General features: G+C 34.8%; 1 protein-coding gene across 1 annotated transcript; it reads left to right on the top strand.

Moving 5' to 3' along the window:
• Window positions 1–766: 766 nt before the first annotated feature.
• Window positions 767–17,576, top strand: CDK1 (cyclin dependent kinase 1). Its single transcript, XM_063103030.1, has 8 exons — window positions 767–828; window positions 2,843–2,904; window positions 8,714–8,870; window positions 10,006–10,129; window positions 13,389–13,559; window positions 14,817–14,980; window positions 15,131–15,272; window positions 17,439–17,576. Exons 2-8 carry the CDS (start codon window positions 2,868–2,870, stop codon window positions 17,535–17,537), a joined length of 894 nt encoding a protein of 297 aa, XP_062959100.1. The 5' UTR covers window positions 767–828; window positions 2,843–2,867; the 3' UTR covers window positions 17,538–17,576.
• Window positions 17,577–18,506: the final 930 nt, after the last annotated feature.

Here is an 18,506-nt window from a genome sequence, read left to right as displayed (position 1 = left end):
TATTTAAAGTATAATTTAGATCTCTTTTTCTCCCTTCATAGAATTGTGAATTTTTGTGTTTTAAAGAATAATTACAATTCTAATGTGAAAATATTTTAAAATGTAAAACATTTTAAGGTTTGTTTTAAAGTTTTCAGTAAATAAAAATTTCAACGAATTAAAAAGTTTAAAATTTTAAATAAAAAAATAAGTAAAATCAAAGCACAGCTGTATATACACATATAATTGGAAATTTTTTTTGACATTTTTAAGGTATCTTTGAGTTTTCCATTATTCCCTTCTTAAGGTAACTGAAACGTGTTCCTTTGGTCCAGTCTGCAAATCACTCATTTAGAAAAACATAATTTATACACTAACTTTAAGTATTAGAAGTGAAAAAATGGAATATCGATGTAAGTGCAATATCCCTTTTGTGATGGGCTATTTGAATGCAATACATCTTAACTGTGACAATATTGAGAGAAAAAATAAAAAGAGGAAAAACAGAGCGATGAGACAAAGGAGAAACAGCAGCAGGACGCTTTACTGAGAAAAGAGAGCGCGCTTGCGCTTAGATTCAGTTGGCGCCCGCCCTCCTGCTTTTTCTCCAGCGCCGTTTCCTCGTTCTTTCGCGCTCTGGCTCTTCGGGAAGCCCAGCCCAAGCGTAGCTGGGCTCCGATTGGCTCCTTTGAAAGTCTACGGGCTCCCTGATTGGTGCAGCCGGGACCCTTTAGCGCGGTGAGTTTGAAACTGCTCGCACTTAGTTGCAGGGCTTCTCTGGGACGTTGAGGGAAGGAGCGGCGCGGACGTGGTAGCTGCCGCTGCGGCCGCCGCGGGCTCATAAGCTGGGTAACGTTGCCGGGGTCAGGGGCCCGCCTGGGGACCTCGGAGGGAGAGTCCGGAGGAACGGGGTGCTGTTCACGCGACCGCGATGGAGAGCTGCGGTCTGTGCGGGCCAAGGCCGAGCTTCTCCAGACCGTGGGCAGGGCCTTCACCTGCGCCCGGGGCCAGGCTCTCCAGGCAGGCTCGGGGGATCCCAGCCAAGGGGGGTTCCCGGGAGGCTACGCTGGCCGGGCAATTGCAGTCTGGCTGCGGAGAATTTCAGGTCATGGTTGAAGCAAAAGGCGTGCGTGGGTTCGACCGCGCCGGGCGCCTCTATCACGCCCGGCTGGTGCTAGGCCCGCGGCCCGCGCACTCTCCCTCCGCTCCGGGGGTGAAGCGACACCGCACCTGGGTCGGCTGCCACGCCAGCCCTACAGCCAGCCGGCCCCGGGAAACCGGTCCCATGAAGTCGTGGGACTTCTCGGGCTGGCCTCTGAGCCCACGGCCCTGGCCCACCCTGGGCTTTTAAGAATGCTCAGCCAAGTCTCAGAGCCAAGGGGAACTTGGTTTTTTTCGTTTTTGTTTTATGCTTGCTGGTTTGTATATATTACGGAATTTGCAAAAAGTGGAAAGCTAAGAAATGCTGAGATGGAAACATAGGTGTCTTTTAAGATCTTTTAGTCATTTTTTAAAATCGAATATTGAAGTTACTAGTGTGCACGTCTTGCACCCTCTAAAGACCTGGATGGAGGTCTCTGTGGGTAGAGAGAAGCAGTTATTGGTATTTTACATACTGCAGCCCCAGGAGACATTCTAAAGGCATTCTAAAGCAGCGGCCTTTATTTAAAATTGTCAGTACTGGGAAATGGTGGGAGGGCAATTGAACCCAGGTTTGAAATTGATTTAATTGTGAGCTGTTTGTTCGAAGTGAGCTCAACAGTTTTATTGGGCTTTAGGTATATTAAATCTGGTTTAAAAGGGAAAAGATAATTGCCCATTGCCATTTTGTAAAGTTATAAATTCTTAAGGTTGGCACTTATGACCAGTGTAGTGCAATTTTGTTGACTTAAAAAGATTTGTTTACTTTCTGGATTGATTTTTCTTTGAAGAGGAAAGTGAGAAATAGAACTTCTTAGGGGTCAGTTATTCAGAGTGACCTTTATAAAGATTTTATTATCAGTGATGGGTGTGTTAGACAATCAAGGTAATTAGGCCTGGGTTTCTGAAATTTCGTTAGCAAACTTAACAGCGGAGGAAGTCTTGAATGTCTGTATGTCAGCTGTTTTTTTTAGCATTTTCTTGTTATTCAAGCGTACAGTTTTTTACTTGATTCTTGACATTGTATAGAGTATAATTAGAATTTCACCCGTGGAATTGCCCTTTTTATTCTATTCTTTTAGGGTACTTAGTGATATTTCATACTCTTGCAAAAAGTATCTTGAAAGTCTTAAGCACATTTGTTTATGTGAGTGCTAAAAAACAAAGTAGATAGATTAAAATTGTCACATGAGCAAACTGTAAACACTTAAAGATTTTGCTTCTTTCAACAAAGTCTTTCTAATAGATGAACAATCTGATCACATTTTAGTTCCTTCCTCATGTCTTTAAAAAATAGTCTCTTTTGAATCATGTTTACAAAAATATAAAACAGTTCAAATTCAGTCAAGTAACATTACTTATTGCAATATTTGGGTATAACCTTGGAAGGCACCGAGTGATACATAAAGGGAATATAATTCTCATTTTTTTGAAGGGGAAGAATGGATAAGTTGATGTCTGAATTTTATGGTTAATTTGATCCAAAGAAGCTAAATACTACACTAGTTTAGAATACACAAATGTTCCCAATGTTTTAGGAGCCAAGAAGAGTGGGAAAGTCTTATTGCAGGAGTTCTTACCCTTGTAAATATTGTTTTAATAACTAATATTATATACTGTACTGCAGTAGGCACTGTGGAAAAATACATACAGTATCTCAATGCTTAAAATTACCCTTTGAATTATTAGCATGTAATCATATCGGTTTCTCCCATTATTTTAGGATCTACTATACCTATTGATTAACTATGGAAGATTATACCAAAATAGAGAAAATTGGAGAAGGTGAGTGTTTTTAATAATGTAAGTTTTCTAAATGATATAACAGTGCTACAGTTCTATAACATGAAGACATTGAAATTCAACCATTAAGGTATCTTGTAGTACTAATGTGCATTAATATATGTTTTTACATAATAACTTTAACACAAAATTGTTCACATTTTTCAAGAGAATTTAAATTATCGTAATGGTTCCCTGACAACTCTACCCCCATAATCTTACATTCTTCTGATACTGAACAGTTAAAGCATCACTTGTGTTTTGAAAACACTATTGATAACGTATGTGCTGGGGGTCAGAGGTTAGGGGCAGTAGAATTTAAATAGATTTTTGATTTAGTTATGCTAGTTATAAATGACCTGTCATGTATGTCTTTGAACTATTATAAAACTGATAACTTTTGTATGGAATTTATCCCCTTTCTGTAGAACTTTTAGGAATGCTTAGAGATCTATATGACATAAACGAAGGGTAAAAATGTTCCTTTGTCTTTTTTTTTTTTTTTTTTCCGGTCAACAAAACATCAAAGTTTCTATATAAGAGTTTAGACATCCTCAGTTCTCCAGGAACAAACGATAAAATAATTTGCGAATAAAGTGCAGTTCATGTAGGTTCTGCTTGAAGAACATTTCCATCTATATTTTTAGTATGCTCAAAGACCCCCTTTGACAAGGAATATTAAGCAAGGAGAGGAATGCTGGAAGGAATTTAGTAAGATAGGAATGACAAGCTAGGGTGGTGTTGGACGTGCATGTATATTCTTGAATTTCTAATTTTTGAAAAAAATAAATTCAGTTAAATATCTTATTACACCCATTTCACTAAGCTAATTTTGCTGCTGAAGTAAGAATAAGTTTGATTTAGCATGTATAATGCTTTGTAGTGTGTTTCTTAAATCCCCGGAGAATTTAAAGAGTATTGATTTTAATTTGGAATAAAAGGCATGAATGTATTTTTCTTTAAAACTGTAGAACTTCAAAATGGACTATAGATTTGGCTCCTGAGAAAGATACTCTACCAGCTACTATAAATAGGAACAATTATCAATATAGTTTTAAATTTAGTCTGTCATATACATATGGCATAGTCACAAGGACCTCATTCTTCATTTCTAGCAGTGTGACAGTGGTCAGCCTTTTAACTTCTCTGGATCTGTTTCTGCCTCTGCAAATGGGGGTAATTGTACTTACAGCAAAAGATGTGATCATGCAATGAGACAATGCACGGAAACATTTGTTTGAGTGCTTTAATTCAGAAAATCTTCAAATGTTAACCATTTGAATTGTTACTGTGACCACAGTCTCTTTAACTCTCTACATTGTAGCCCCCTTGCCAGCCTCATTGAATACCTCTCAACTATAATTTGGATTGTTTTGATATCCTTAAATATGCCCTATTTGACCCATGGGCTTCCTCCAAGCCATCCTCTACTGGCTTCACTTTTCATGTCCTCGCTTTAGTCCAGGAGCATTTTGTACTTCTCTTGGCATCATCCTTAATATCCTTTTTTATTGCTACACTGTAAGCTCCATGAGGGCTGGGAGTTTTGTCATGTTCATAGCCGTTTGCCCACTGCCTGGCAGTAGTGTCCAGCCCATAGGAGATACCCTAATATTTGATAATAACATCTGTTTTCCTTGTGTTTTTCTGAACTTTGTTGTTTCTTCTCATTCTGGCTTGTATTGTCATGGCTATTTCAGTGCCTGGCTGTTTTGGATTATGTGCTGGACATTGTTTTTGAAAAATTGACTTGTGGAGGTAATCTGAGGCCTAGATGAATGACATCTTTCATACAGAATTTTCTTTTGTTTCTGCCAGGTACCTGTTCAAAGTCAGTGTTGAAATACTGATTTTAAAAGTTATACTTTTTTCCTTCAACTTTTTATTCTGAACATTTCCAAACCTACAGATAAGTTGAAAGATTTATACAATGAGCCTATAATATCTTTGTCAAGATGTTAGTGTTTTATCACATTTACTTTATTATGTGTGTATATTGGCATTTTATTTTTCTTTTTGATCCCCTTGAATTAAGTTGTAGAGATATACTTTGCTCCTGAATACTTCTGCGTGAATCTTCTGAAGATCCACCCAGGGTGACACATTTCATTTGGCAGATAATGCTTCCTTAATCTCTTCTAAATCTAGAACAGTCTCTCTGCCTTATCTCTTGACATTTTTTTTGACAACCTAATTCATTTCTTAAATACCTCCAGACTTTTCTTATTTCAAATATTACAAAGGTTGTTCTCTGGTTTCTTCTGAATTATGGAAATCTGAGTGATGTCATGCTAGTCTTTTAATTCCTTCCTGTCTTAAAATGTCTTTTTGGATCATAGAGAGTAGCTGTACCCATGATGGTGGGACTTTACTTGGCATTTAGTAGGCAGTCCACACAATTTTTTTTTTTTTTGACAGCTGGCCTGTATGGGGATCTGAACTCGTGACCTTGGTGTTACAAGGCTGTGCTCTAACCAACTGAGCTGAGTGGCCAGCCCATGGTGAATGAAGGTTTTCTGGTTACCATTCAGGGTCTCCATAACCTGACCATATCCTACATTATTTTCATTCAGGGACTCCGTAACCTGACCGTATTCTACATAATTTTTCCTTTATTTCCTGGAATAAGTCTTCTGTTTTTCTTGGTCTCCTTCCAGGATTTTCTGTGTTATGATTACTTTTACTTCTATGATACTGTTAAGCTAATATTTTTCTTGCTTCTTTGGTTATTTAGATATAAAATATTTAACATATTTAAAATATTTTTATATCTAGAATGTTTAGTTCATTTCAGAGCAAATATCATATATTTTATAAATAATTTTTGGTGATTAACTGGTAGAATGATTCTGCTTTAACTCCTAGTAGTTCAATGAGAAGTGATAATAATTGGAATAGAGTCACAAAGAAGAGACATAGAGCACTTGTGATCTCTAAAGTTCAATTCAGTAAATAGTGTTGGCCACCAATTAAATCAATTGTTATGAACTCATTCTGAAAGTTATTGAGGAACAGATGAGATTGTACACTTGAAGAGGAAAAAATACTAGGGAAAAAATTAGTTCTGACTTTACCATTAACTGCTTATTTGACTATCTTATGCAAGTGGCTAATCTTCCTGAGACTGCTTTAACAGTGTGCCAGAGGAGTGTGCTACTGGCTTACCTACCTTTTGTGTATAAAACAGATGTAATTTATATACAACAAAATGTACAGATTTTAAGTGTATAGAAGAAGGCTACTGTACTTCTACAGAAGGATTGGTGTTAGGATCAAATATAGTCAATTCTCCTTTAATATGGAATGCTTTTGGTTATCCAAAAGTCATAGTTAACCCAAGATTTACTCAAAATACATACATTCTTTGGAGATATTGTGGGTTTGATTCCAGACCACCACAATATAGCAAATATCACAATATAGTGAGTCACACAGACTTTTTGGTTTCCAAGTGCATATAAAAATTAAATTTAACAGGTTTGCGAGAAAATGCACAACGTCACTAATCAGAGAAATGCAAAGCAAAACTGCAATGAGATATCATCTCACCTCAGAATGGCTATTATCAAAGAGACAAAACATAACAAGTGCTGGCAAGGATGTGGAGAAAAGAGAGCTCTTATACACTGTTGGTCGGAATGTAAATTAGTACAGCGTATGGAAAACAGTATAGAGAGGATCATCAAAAAAACAAACAAACAAAAAAAAACCAACAGAAAAACCCAACTATCATATGATGCCAATGCTGGGTATTTCTTTATCCAAAGGAAAGGAAATTGGCATACTGAAGAGATACCTGCAGCACTGTTCACAAAAGCCTAGGTGTACATCAACAGATGAATGGATAAAGAAAAAGCAGTGTATATATACACAATGGAATACTACTTTGCCATGAAAAAGAATGAAATCCTGTCACTTGCAGCAGCATTGATAAGCCTGGAAGACATGTTAAATGAAATAAGTCAGGCACAGAAAGATAAATACTGCAGGTTCCTACTCATGCAGGAGCTAAAAAAAAAAAAAAAAAGGTAGAGATTTTTAGAAGTAGAGGCTGGGAAGTAGTGTGGAGGGAGGATAGGGAGCAGTTGGTTAGTGGATACAAAGTTATAGCTAGATGAGAACAGTAAGTTCTGGTGGTATACAGTAGTGCTAGGCATCTATGATTAACAATAATTTATTATACTCAGATGGCTAAGAGAGGAACTTAAATGTTCTCATCACAAATGATAAATTTTTGCAATGATGAATTTGCTAACTACCCTGATTTGATCATCGCACACTGTTTACATATATTGATGTATAACTCTGAGCCCCATAAATATGCACAATCAATACATGGCAATTAAAAAATAAATTTTAAAAAGTTATATTTATACTACACTGTAGTCTATTAGGTGTATAATAACGTATCTCAGAAAATATACATACCTTAATTTTAAAAATACTTGATTGCTAAAAAATACTAAAGATCATCTGAGCCTTTAGCAAGTCAGAACCTTTTTGTTGGTGAAGGGTCTTGCTTGTATGTTGATGGCTACTGACGGATCAGGGTGGTTGCTTCAGGGGTGGCTGTGGCAATTCCAATAAGACAACAATGAAGTTTGCTGCATCAATTGATTCTTCCTTTCATGAAAAATTTCTCTGTAGCATGCGATGCTGTTTGATAGCATTTTACTCACAGTAGAACTTCTTTTAAAATTGAAGTCAGTCCTTTCAAACCTGTCACTACTTTATCAACTCAGTTTACACAAAATTCTTAATCCCTTGGTATTTCAACAGTGTTTACAACAATGTTACAAGGAGTATATTCCATCTCAAACCACTTTCTTTAATCATCCAAAAGAAGCGACTCCACACCTGGAAGATTTCAAGCATCTTCCAGGGGATGCTTGAAACCACTATGTTTTTTCCTCTACATAAATATCTACAATAAAGTTTTAAGTTATAAATTAGGCATATTAAGAGATTAACAATAACTAATAACAAAATAGAACAATTATAACAATATGCCAGCATCACTACTGTTGCGCTTTGGAGCCATTGTTAAGTAAAATAAGGGTTATATGAACACAAGCAACAAGCACTGTGATACCATGACAGTCGATCTGATAACCTCAGTGGCTACTAAGTGATTAATGGGCAGGTAGCATATACAGTGTGGATATGCTGGACAAAGAGATCATGTACCAAGCAGGACGAAACAGGATGGTGCAAGATTTCATCGTGCTGTTCAGAACATCATACAATTTAAAACTTATAAATTGTTTATTTCCAGAACTTTTCATTTAATACTTTCAGGTCTTGGTTGATCAAGGAAAGTGAAACCACAGATAATGAGGGACTACTTACTGTATGTATACAAGTGTTTTGAAAAGCATAAGGCACTGTACATAGAGTTTTCTAAAAGTGGCACGGTGACTCCTGTCAGTAGTATTTCCTGAGCCCAAATCTTTACATTGTTTTTTATGAGTACTTTATTGTCAGGTAGAATATTTGGCAGGAGGTAAATTTCAATTTGCAAAAGATCATTTTCTTCTGTAAAATATGCTGGAACATTAATGGTAGTTTAAATGTATGGGAAACTTGTAACTGACAACATGAATTTTATTTCTAAACCATATACATGATAGATTGTAGTTACCCCTCAGTTTCTTTTTGTAAGTAATAAGGGTATAATTATGAGTAAGATACTTCCCATCTGGCCACAGCAGACATTTCTATCATGTGAAACATTATGGGATTCAATCATTTTTTAAGATCTTTTAGTTTGTGAGGTGGGTCGCATAGCAGATATTCATTTCGTCTATTTCAGGTACTTATGGAGTTGTGTATAAAGGTAGACACAAAACTACAGGTCAAGTGGTAGCCATGAAGAAAATCAGACTGGAAAGTGAGGAGGAAGGGGTTCCTAGTACTGCAATTCGGGAAATTTCTCTATTAAAAGAACTTCGTCATCCAAATATAGTCAGGTATAGTATAATATATCAGTTAAAAATTTTTTTTGCATACTATTTTAAATAATGTGGAAATTTTTACATTTGCTTAATTTCTTGTCTAACCTTGCCGAGGATGATAGAGCCAGGTTTTTGTTAATTAAGAATACTGGGATTGGTAAAAGGGAATAGATTGTTAAAGCAGGAACAGAGTTAGAGGAGCTTTGTGATGCAGATAGGTATTTGGGGCTGGAAAAGCAAGGTAAAGTGGCCGTGGGAGAAAAGAAGCCCCTTTCACAGAGGTTTGTCAACTCTCTCCCACTCTGGGAGCTCTAATCCCTAGGTAGCTAAGTCAGATGAAAAAGAAAAAAAATTTTTTTTTCTTTAAGTATTTGGATTGACTTTTTGGGGTGAGATGTCTTCCTTACAGTCCGACTTGGAATCTAATTGTATTTTGCTGGGGCTGGAGATAAGGAGCAGCCGTTAAAATCAAATACTACCTTAAAATTTATTTCTATAATCTACTTCAATGGAAAGACAAGCTCTTAGCAATGATAAGCCAATCTAGATATGTTCTTTTGGAATACAGCTTGTTTGCAATTAGTACCTCCTATATAATAAGGCTTTATTTTAAATTGCTGCCCTGACATTATGCTAAGTGAAATAAGCTAGGCATAGAAAGATAAATACCACATGTTCTCATGTGGAAGCTAAAAAAGTTAATCTCATAGAAGTAAAGGGTAGAATAGAGAGTAGAGTAGAATAGAGATTGGGAAGGGGGGGATAGAGAACGGTTGGCCAACAAATAAAAAATTATAGCTAGATAGGAGGAATAAATTCTAGTATCCTATAGCACTATAGTGTGACTGTAGTTAACCATAATTTATTACACAATTCCAAGTAGCTAGAACAGAGGATTCTGAATGTTCCTAACACAAAGAAATGATAAATGTTTGAAGTGATGAATGTGCTAATTAAATTGCTGCCCTGAGAGTCCTTTCTCAAATTCTGGTTTTGTATTAAGGTTTTCTGTTAGGAACGTTACCATCTCTTCTTTCCTTTCTTTTTATGACTCACTGTGAAATTTATGGAAGTAGTTTTATTTTATGAATGTGAGAGGTCAAAAATGTTTACTGGATTTTTGTTGTCATATAATTTTTTTATTCTTCAGTCTTCAAGATGTGCTTATGCAGGATTCCAGGTTATATCTCATCTTTGAATTCCTTTCCATGGATCTCAAGAAATACTTGGATTCTATACCTCCCGGTCAGTTCATGGATTCTTCACTTGTTAAGGTAAGAAGCCTTGCCTAATTTTATTAATTTTATGCACTGTGAATATCAAGAGTCTATTCTATATAGAAATCCCTGCGTTTTGTTGGAATATGCTTGGAAAAAGTGTTAGAAAGCAGAACGAGTGAGAAAAGAATATTTCGTTTTCCTCCTTCAGTCTATACAGATTAGAATGTTAACATTACATATTTTATTACCAGATAGTGCTTCAAGTAAATGAAGTAAGTTACTACTTCTAGTAGTTCCTGAGATAACATAAAGCTGATAAGTTTGTAGGGGAGTACTTCAAAAAGTTCATGGATAAATAGAATTAAAAGATAATATAAATATTTCCATGAATTTTTTGTAGTACCCTTGTATTATACAGTAGTCCCCCCTTATCTGTGGTCTCTCTTTCTGCAGTTTCAATTATGCATAGTTAACAGTAGTCCTAAAATATTATGTGGAAAATTCCAGAATCAAACATTTTATAAATTTCATATTGCATGATGTTCTGAGCAGCGTGATGAAATCTTGTACCATCCTGTTTTGTCTTGCCTGGCATGTTTATCAGTGTCTTTGTCCAGTGTACCCACACTGCCCTTTAGTCACTTAGCCACCTAGGTTATCAGATCAACTGTCATAGTATTGCAGTGCTTGTGTTCACATAACCCTTATTTTACTTAATAATGGCTCCAAAGTGCAAGAGTAGTGATGCTGGCATTTTGTTATAATTGTTCTATTTTGTTATTAGTTATTGTTAATCTCTTGATGTGCCTAATTTACAACTTGAACTTTATCACAGGTATACATGTATAGGAAAAAACAGTATAGCCATTCCTTGCTGTCTGTAGCTAAAATCTGCAGATGCTCAAGTCTATAAAATGGTGTAGCATTTGTATATAACCTGCGCACATCCTCCCATATACTTTAAATCATCTCTAGATTGCTTATAATACCTAATACAATGTCAGTGCTATGTAAATACTTGTTATTCTGTATTTAGGGAATAATGACAAGAAGAAAGTTTGCACGTGTTTAGTGCAGACGCAATTTTTATTTTTCCTGAGTATTTTCTGTCTGTGGTTGAATACATGGATGCAGAACCCATGGATACGAAGAGCCGACTGTCTATATTGAGTTTGGTACTATTTTCAATTTCAGGCATCTACCGTGGGTCTTGGAATATATCCCCAGTGGATAAGGGGGGTACTCCTGTGTCATTGGAAGCTAGGATATTTTGGTTTTAAGTGTCTTATCCTTATACGAGCTCTACCAAACCACTCATCAGAGGTTGCTTTTATTAGTTTTAATTTTAATCTTACACTTGTATGTCTGCTTTGTATGTTCATAAACATGCACTAAACAATACCTGTTACACACCATGAGTTGATACAATTTTTTAGAGAGCAATTGGCAATATTTATCATGATCTTAAATGTAAATAAACATCTTCAACCCATCAATTCCAGTTCTAAGATCTATCCTATAAACTTCCATGCAAAGATAAATATACACAAGGAAATTCACTGCAACACTGTTCATAAGAGAAATCGGCAAGCTGGAAAATAACTTCCATCAATATGGAACTGGTTTAAATAATTGCATCAAAAATGTAAACGATACCAAGGTCAAGGGTTCAGATCCCCATACCAGCCAGCTGCTTTAAAAAAAAAAAAAAAAAAGTAAACAGACACAGGAAGATCTATGTCTGATAATGTTTTATGCCCCCCCCCAAAAGAAAAATAATATGTACAGTCATCCCTCAGAATCTGTGGGGGATTGGTTCCAGGACCTCTACCAGATACCAAGATCTGCAGATGCTCAAGTCTGATATTAAGTAGCATAGTATTTGCGTGTAATTGTGTATCCAGAGGGTGCTTAGAAAACAGAAACCACATGGTGATTTGAATGATCAAAGTTTAACATAAAGAATTAAACTATAATGAGGATTGGAAGAAGGAGATTGATAAGTAAGAATAATGAGAATTCTTTCCTTTTGCAAGCCTTTCCAGTACCCTCTACCGAAAAAACCTTAACACAGCAGCTGGCAAAGGAAAAATATTAAAAGGTTCCAGTTCCATTCTTTTTTTTGGTGGCTGGTCAGTACTTGGACACCTTGGTATTCTATTTCCACACTCTAACTAAGTTAGCTAACTGGCCAACCCTGTTACCTCTTTGTTTGTTTTGTTAGTGATAATTTTTATTTATAATATATTTAACCATCTTGTATGACTTTTGGACTTTCAGTTTTTATGTTTTGTTTAAGCCTTCCTCCCTCAAAGACTACATGTATTTAAGTAATTCATGACAATATTTTTCTAGTAGTTTTAATAGGTCCAACCCGCCCCCCCCAACATGTATACACTTTTTTGTTTTCCATTCTGGATAATCAAAGATTTATTTTGGCTTAAGAAGTGGGGATAGATTTAACTTTATTTTTTTCCAAATGGCTAGCTAGTTCATACTGGTTTTATGTATTAATTTCCAGTCTGAAACGTTAAGTCAATATTTTACTATGTATATATTTTATATTTCTTTAATATTCATGTTTCAAATGTCAGTTACATTGTCTTCGGTAACAAGTATCTTGTAAAACAGGTATCTCTGAACTACTAAACAGCATTTTATGATAATTGTACTCATTTAAATACGTAACAATACTATCCTTGCCATTTCTTCTGGAATCTGTGATCAGTGTTTCCAAAGAGGAAATGAATGTGTAAAAGTGAAAGAAATGAAAAGACCAGACTTAGTCAAGATAGAAACAGAGTTGGTATTAAGTATATGGAAGAAAGTGGGCCGAGCCCGTGGCGCACTCGGGAGAGTGCGGCGCTGGGAGCGCGCCCGCCGCGGGTTCGGATCCTATATAGGAATGGCCGGTGCACTCACTGGCTGAGTGACTGGCTGAGTGCCGGCCACGAAAAAGACAAAAAAAAAAAACCGTATATGGAAGAAAGTTCAAGAAACTTTTGTATAGAAAACTAATTGAGACTTCAGGATCAGGAACCAAAAACAAGTAGAAGGAGACTGAATTCACATGTATATAGATATGTTTATAAGGTGAATATCTTTGTCTTAGGTGTATGAACATGATATTGTGTATAAATCAGCTTCCTGCCCACAAATGCTGATTAGTCTCAAATGGCCTGAAAGCTTTTTTGATAGTTAAATTATTTCCCTGGATCATAATTTCTTCTATCTTTGAAACAAATTGATAATGATTATTTAGAAAATTGTATGTGGTATGATGAAGTTTCTGACTTTTGTTTCCTTTTTCCAGAGTTATTTGTACCAAATTCTACAGGGGATTGTGTTTTGTCACTCTAGAAGGGTTCTTCACAGAGACTTAAAACCTCAAAATTTATTGATTGATGACAAAGGAATAATTAAACTGGCTGATTTTGGCCTTGCCAGAGCTTTTGGAATACCTATAAGAGTATATACACATGAGGTAAGTAGAATACTATTTTTTGGTGCCTTTGAATGTGTGCGATTGCTGGATTTTTTGGATTTGTTCTTTAAGTCTAGAAAGAAATACTCAATAAAAAAGACTTCTACCCTGTGCCAGTATCACCTTGTCTCTCAGCTCCAAATTTACCCTTCATTGCATGCTGTGTGAAAATGGAACTGGAACCTTTTAATATTTTTCCTTTGCCAGCTGCTGTGTTAAGATTTTTCAGTAGAGGGTACTGGAAGGGCTTACAAAAGGAAAAGGTTTTCCTTGATATAGTTTTTAGAATTCTCATTATTTCTTACTAATCAATCTTCTTCCAATCCTCGTTTTACTTTAATTCTTTATGTTAAACTTTGGTCATTCAAATCCCTGTGTGGTTTCTGTTTTCTAAGCACCCTCTGGATACGCAATCACATTGGTTAAAAGACAGATTTTGTGGCTTAAGAAGTACTATTTCTGATAAATTTAAAAGCTACTTAATATAATCATGTTTTGTCAGTGTTTTATTGACGGTATGGCATTTCATTTGGTGTTTCTGAAGCAAAAGGGAACATTGAATTTTATAGTAAAGAATTATTGAAAAAAGTGTTGTCTGTGGAATTGTCTATCCTGAGCCCAAAGACTGTCTCCCAATCAAAACTTGTAACAGTGCTCATCTGGTTAGGTGTCTTGGCTTCTTTTTATCCTGTTTTATTATTTTTCCCATGGCTGTATAAATAAATTAAGATCTTTTGTTTTCTTTGGCTTAAACAAATGCTTTTGACCTCATTAGTTTTGTTCTAAGTTAGAGGTGATATTTTTACAACTACGCTAAATATACTAAAGTGGTTTATTAGCTCTAGGACACTACTAATAAACTGTTATTTGACTTATTTGTGTTTGTTATGCATGTGATAAGGGTAATGTTAATTACCATTTTAGCATGTAAGCAGTACTATGCTTTGTAAAGTATCACCCCACTGTACACTGGGGTGGGGGGAGAAGGCCCTGTATGACTATTTTGATTCTTTCCCTCCAATAATTTGAAAAGAATGAAAAGATTTAGTGTTATTTTATCTGTTTTCCTCTAGTGAATAGAACGAGAAATGAGATATTTATCTTCAATTTAGTATTTCGTGCATAGTTAATTGACTTACTATTATTGATGGCAGTTATGTAGTCTTCTAAAGGGCAGTCATAATGAAATATAATTGTTTAAATTTGGGTAATTTATGCATCACATTTATTTAATGTAAAAAATTTGCTTTGTAATAGGTAGTAACACTGTGGTACAGATCTCCAGAAGTATTGCTGGGGTCAGCTCGTTACTCAACCCCAGTTGACATTTGGAGTATAGGAACCATATTTGCAGAATTAGCGACTAAGAAACCACTTTTTCATGGGGATTCAGAAATTGATCAGCTCTTCAGGATTTTCAGGTATTTTTGTTTTATATCTAAGCTGTTAAACTTTTAAGTTAAATTATCAAAGGCAGCATATATAATAATAAACTGTAAAGGCAACATATGTAATAATGAAATTATATTTATGCTTTAACAGTTAATTTTTTGTTTTGCTATGGTTTTCAGAGCTTTAGGCACTCCTAATAATGAAGTGTGGCCAGAAGTGGAATCTTTACAGGACTATAAGAATACATTTCCCAAGTGGAAACCAGGAAGCCTAGCATCCCATGTCAAAAACTTGGATGAAAATGGCTTGGATCTGCTCTCGGTGAGGAGTACCCTTTATACTGACTTTAACATTACTGATGATTCTGAATGTTTTTAACCTGGGAAATAGGAAAAAAATCAACATTTATTGAGTTTGAGTTAGATGTCTGTTATGTCTATTGTATTACTAGCTCCATTTTAGATACTAAGAAACAACAGTGATTTTGGGAGGAGGATTTGACATTATTTTTTTTTTTTTAAAGTCTGACAGGTGATAGAGCTAATAAACCACTTTAGTATATTTAGCGTAGTTGTAAAAATATCACCTCTAACTTAGAACAAAACTAATGAGGTCAAAAGCATTTGTTTAAGCCAAAGAAAACAAAAGATCTTTATTTATACAGCCATGGGAAAAACACTGATGGAGAGGGCAGGATTAATATACCTTTTTGTTGTTGTTTTTAAATTGTTGAGTTGTATGGGACTTTCTTTCCAGCTTTTTTTGTCCCACTATTTACTATTGAGCACCTTTTATAGTTTATGCTAGATTGTAAGTGTTTTCCTTATTGCTTGCTATTTTTAGTTATTAAAGCTGTTTACTCTATATGAACTCCATTTCTTATATTTTGCCTAGTTTCTCCATCAGAAAGTTTGGAAGGACTAATGTAGTTCCTAAAAAATCTTTCCCTTCTATTACATTGCTATTCCCAACTAACAGTTTGCTTTAAAAACAAGACAAAATATAAAATAAGAACTGTTAGGATACAAAATAAATTGTACTAAGTCTGCTTCAGGAAGCTGTTTTAGAACAATATTTAAATTTTGAATTTTTAGAAGGGACCAGTTTCTATAAATCCCAGGTAATGTGATGCCAGAAAAAAATAAATAAGATTTTGGCAGGTCTAAACAAAGGGAAAAAAATGTTATTGCTGTCTGGTTATCAAATACATCTTCTAATTGGTATTTGGGCTCCTTTCACAATCTATAGATCATTATGCTACCAAGTTAAGCTCGGATTTACCAACTGCTTAAAGTCCAAAGTCTTTTATTTGCCATTCAGATATTTTGTGTATGAGTGTTGTTGATTTGACTTAAAGGCCCTTCCATATTCTCAGCCCAACTGCCTTTTTTAACTAATGTAATTCTTGAATAAAAAGAATTTCACTTTAGTTAATGAAACAAAAATCAGATACTATAAATCAGGTTCCTAAGTCTAGCTACAATTAATATTTGCTACAATTAGCTACAGTTGCTGGCACTGTCCTGTGCATTGCAGCACGTTTAGCAGCATTTTTGTCCTCTACCCTCTAGATTCCCAGTTATGAAAACCAAAAGTGTCTCCAGACATTGTCAAGTGTTCTCTAGGGGCAAAGTCTCCCCCATTTGTGAAATAGTATAATAAATTAGACTTGTTTTCAAATTTCAGCTGTATCACTTCTTAGCTCTATGGACTTAACCTCTTTGAGCCTCAGTATCTTCATTTGAAAAATGGGACTAACCTTTTGTTGTAAGGATTAAGAAACATGCTATATCCAAAGCACTTTATACAGTGCTGAATACATAATAACTGAAATGGTAACTAGTTAGTAAAATTATCTGTCTGCTTTCTGATTTGGTTTTCTTTAAGATCAATATTACCTTAAGATCAAATTTAAGATTAATATTAAATTTTGTTTAGCTTTTTCTGGTGATGTGTAAATTAACTTTAATACTAGGTTGCCTGACCACAATTCATAATTCATTTAGTGACTTATTTTTGGTTATGTTTATAACACATTGTGTTATGGGGTTTTTTAAAATTCGGAATTTGTTGGAAGCTACATCAGAAACCACTATAGTTAACTGCCACCATTTCAAGAATGTTGTAAATAACTCAGATGGCTGTTTAATTCTCAAAGTAAATATAATTAACTTGATATCTTTCCTAAATTTATGTCTTTGTTTTAAAGCTATTTCTGGATACCTGTGTCTTACCATAATTTATAACAAAAAAGTTATTGAGATGTTTATAATTTTAAGAGTAGGTTATTGTAGAGGTAGAGGGTGAAATATGGGGGACAAGGCATTTATGTGGTTTGGTGTTAAACTAATGGAAATGTTCACTTAGAAGATTTTCATTGAAATATCAGCTTATGGTTTATTAATAGAAAAGTCAAGGCTTTTTAAGGAGTTTTTTTTTTAAGCTTTTTATTTTCTAAATATCTTTTTCTTTTTCTTTCTCCCCCAGAAAATGTTAGTCTATGATCCTGCCAAACGAATTTCAGGCAAAATGGCACTGAATCATCCATATTTTAATGATTTGGACAATCAGATTAAGAAGATGTAGCTTTCTGACAAAGTCTCCACATGAGATATTGAGAACAGATAGCTGTAATTTTACTGTTTAACTCTATTCTTATCTTGTATATTATTCTTTTCTTCGTTGTAAAACCTAAGCTGTACTTCTTATTTCAAAAGTATAACTTAAAAATGTAAATATTCTATATGAATTTAAATATAATAATTCTGTATATGTGTGTAGATCTCACTGTAACAACTCTTTGTTACTATAATAAAACTATAAATCTCTGAACATTTATTTTCTGAGGAAAAAAAGAAACTATAAATCTAATATTGATGTCAGGAATTGGGCAAAATTTGAGTTAGCTTAAATCATCTTAATCCTTAACAGCAGTTCTATTTTCCTGTAGTTAGAGCTACTAAAATTTAGGAAAGTGTGCTAAGTTCAAGTTTTGTAATGCTTTGAAGTATTTTTGTGCTCTGAATGTTTAAATTTTCTTGTTCGTTTATTGCCATGTGTTAACGATACAACCTGTCTGAAGATGAATATTTTTCTACTGATACTTCAATTTGTGACCTAGATGTTTAAGCATTCAGGATGAGAACATTATACAAATTTGAGAAATGATGTTAAATTTATAGGGGTTTTCAGTAACTTATAAAACAACCAATAGAGTCAAAAATCAAGGGCTGTCCACAGCAGGGAAGAAGAGTTTTGAAAATCTCTGAACTATCCTATTTTTAGGTAGGTTATAACAGCTATTCATTTAAGTGAATTCTTCTGCTTTGGTTAGAAGTAATAACTGTACAAAGGAGTTGCTTATCTTGGCTTTCCAGGTTGACTTAAAAACTACTTACACGTTTTGACATAGTGTTGTTTATTTAGCTACAATCACTAACTTTGGGAATTTAATTAATTTATGTTTCTCATTGTGATTCTTACCCATAAGCAGCCTAATTTAAATTTTCTTCTGTTTAGTCAAGAGATGTGTCTATAAAAGTTGTTCTATTACTT

The sequence above is a fragment of the Cynocephalus volans genome, chromosome 7 (genome assembly GCF_027409185.1).
Source record: "Cynocephalus volans isolate mCynVol1 chromosome 7, mCynVol1.pri, whole genome shotgun sequence".
Classification (NCBI taxonomy): domain Eukaryota; kingdom Metazoa; phylum Chordata; class Mammalia; order Dermoptera; family Cynocephalidae; genus Cynocephalus; species Cynocephalus volans.
Note: the sequence above shows the minus strand (reverse complement) of the source record. Positions and strands in the feature narration are given on the sequence as shown.

What these genes read in the sequence shown, in the direction of transcription:
- CDK1 (XM_063103030.1), top strand. Translation starts at nt 2,868, where the DNA reads ATGGAAGATTATACCAAAATAGAGAAAATTGGAGAAG. An exon ending in TAAGAGTATATACACATGAG is followed by an intron (nt 13,560 to 14,816) that starts GTAAGTAGAATA and finishes GCTTTGTAATAG; the next exon opens with GTAGTAACACTGTGGTACAG. An exon ending in ATGGCTTGGATCTGCTCTCG is followed by an intron (nt 15,273 to 17,438) that starts GTGAGGAGTACC and finishes TTTCTCCCCCAG; the next exon opens with AAAATGTTAGTCTATGATCC.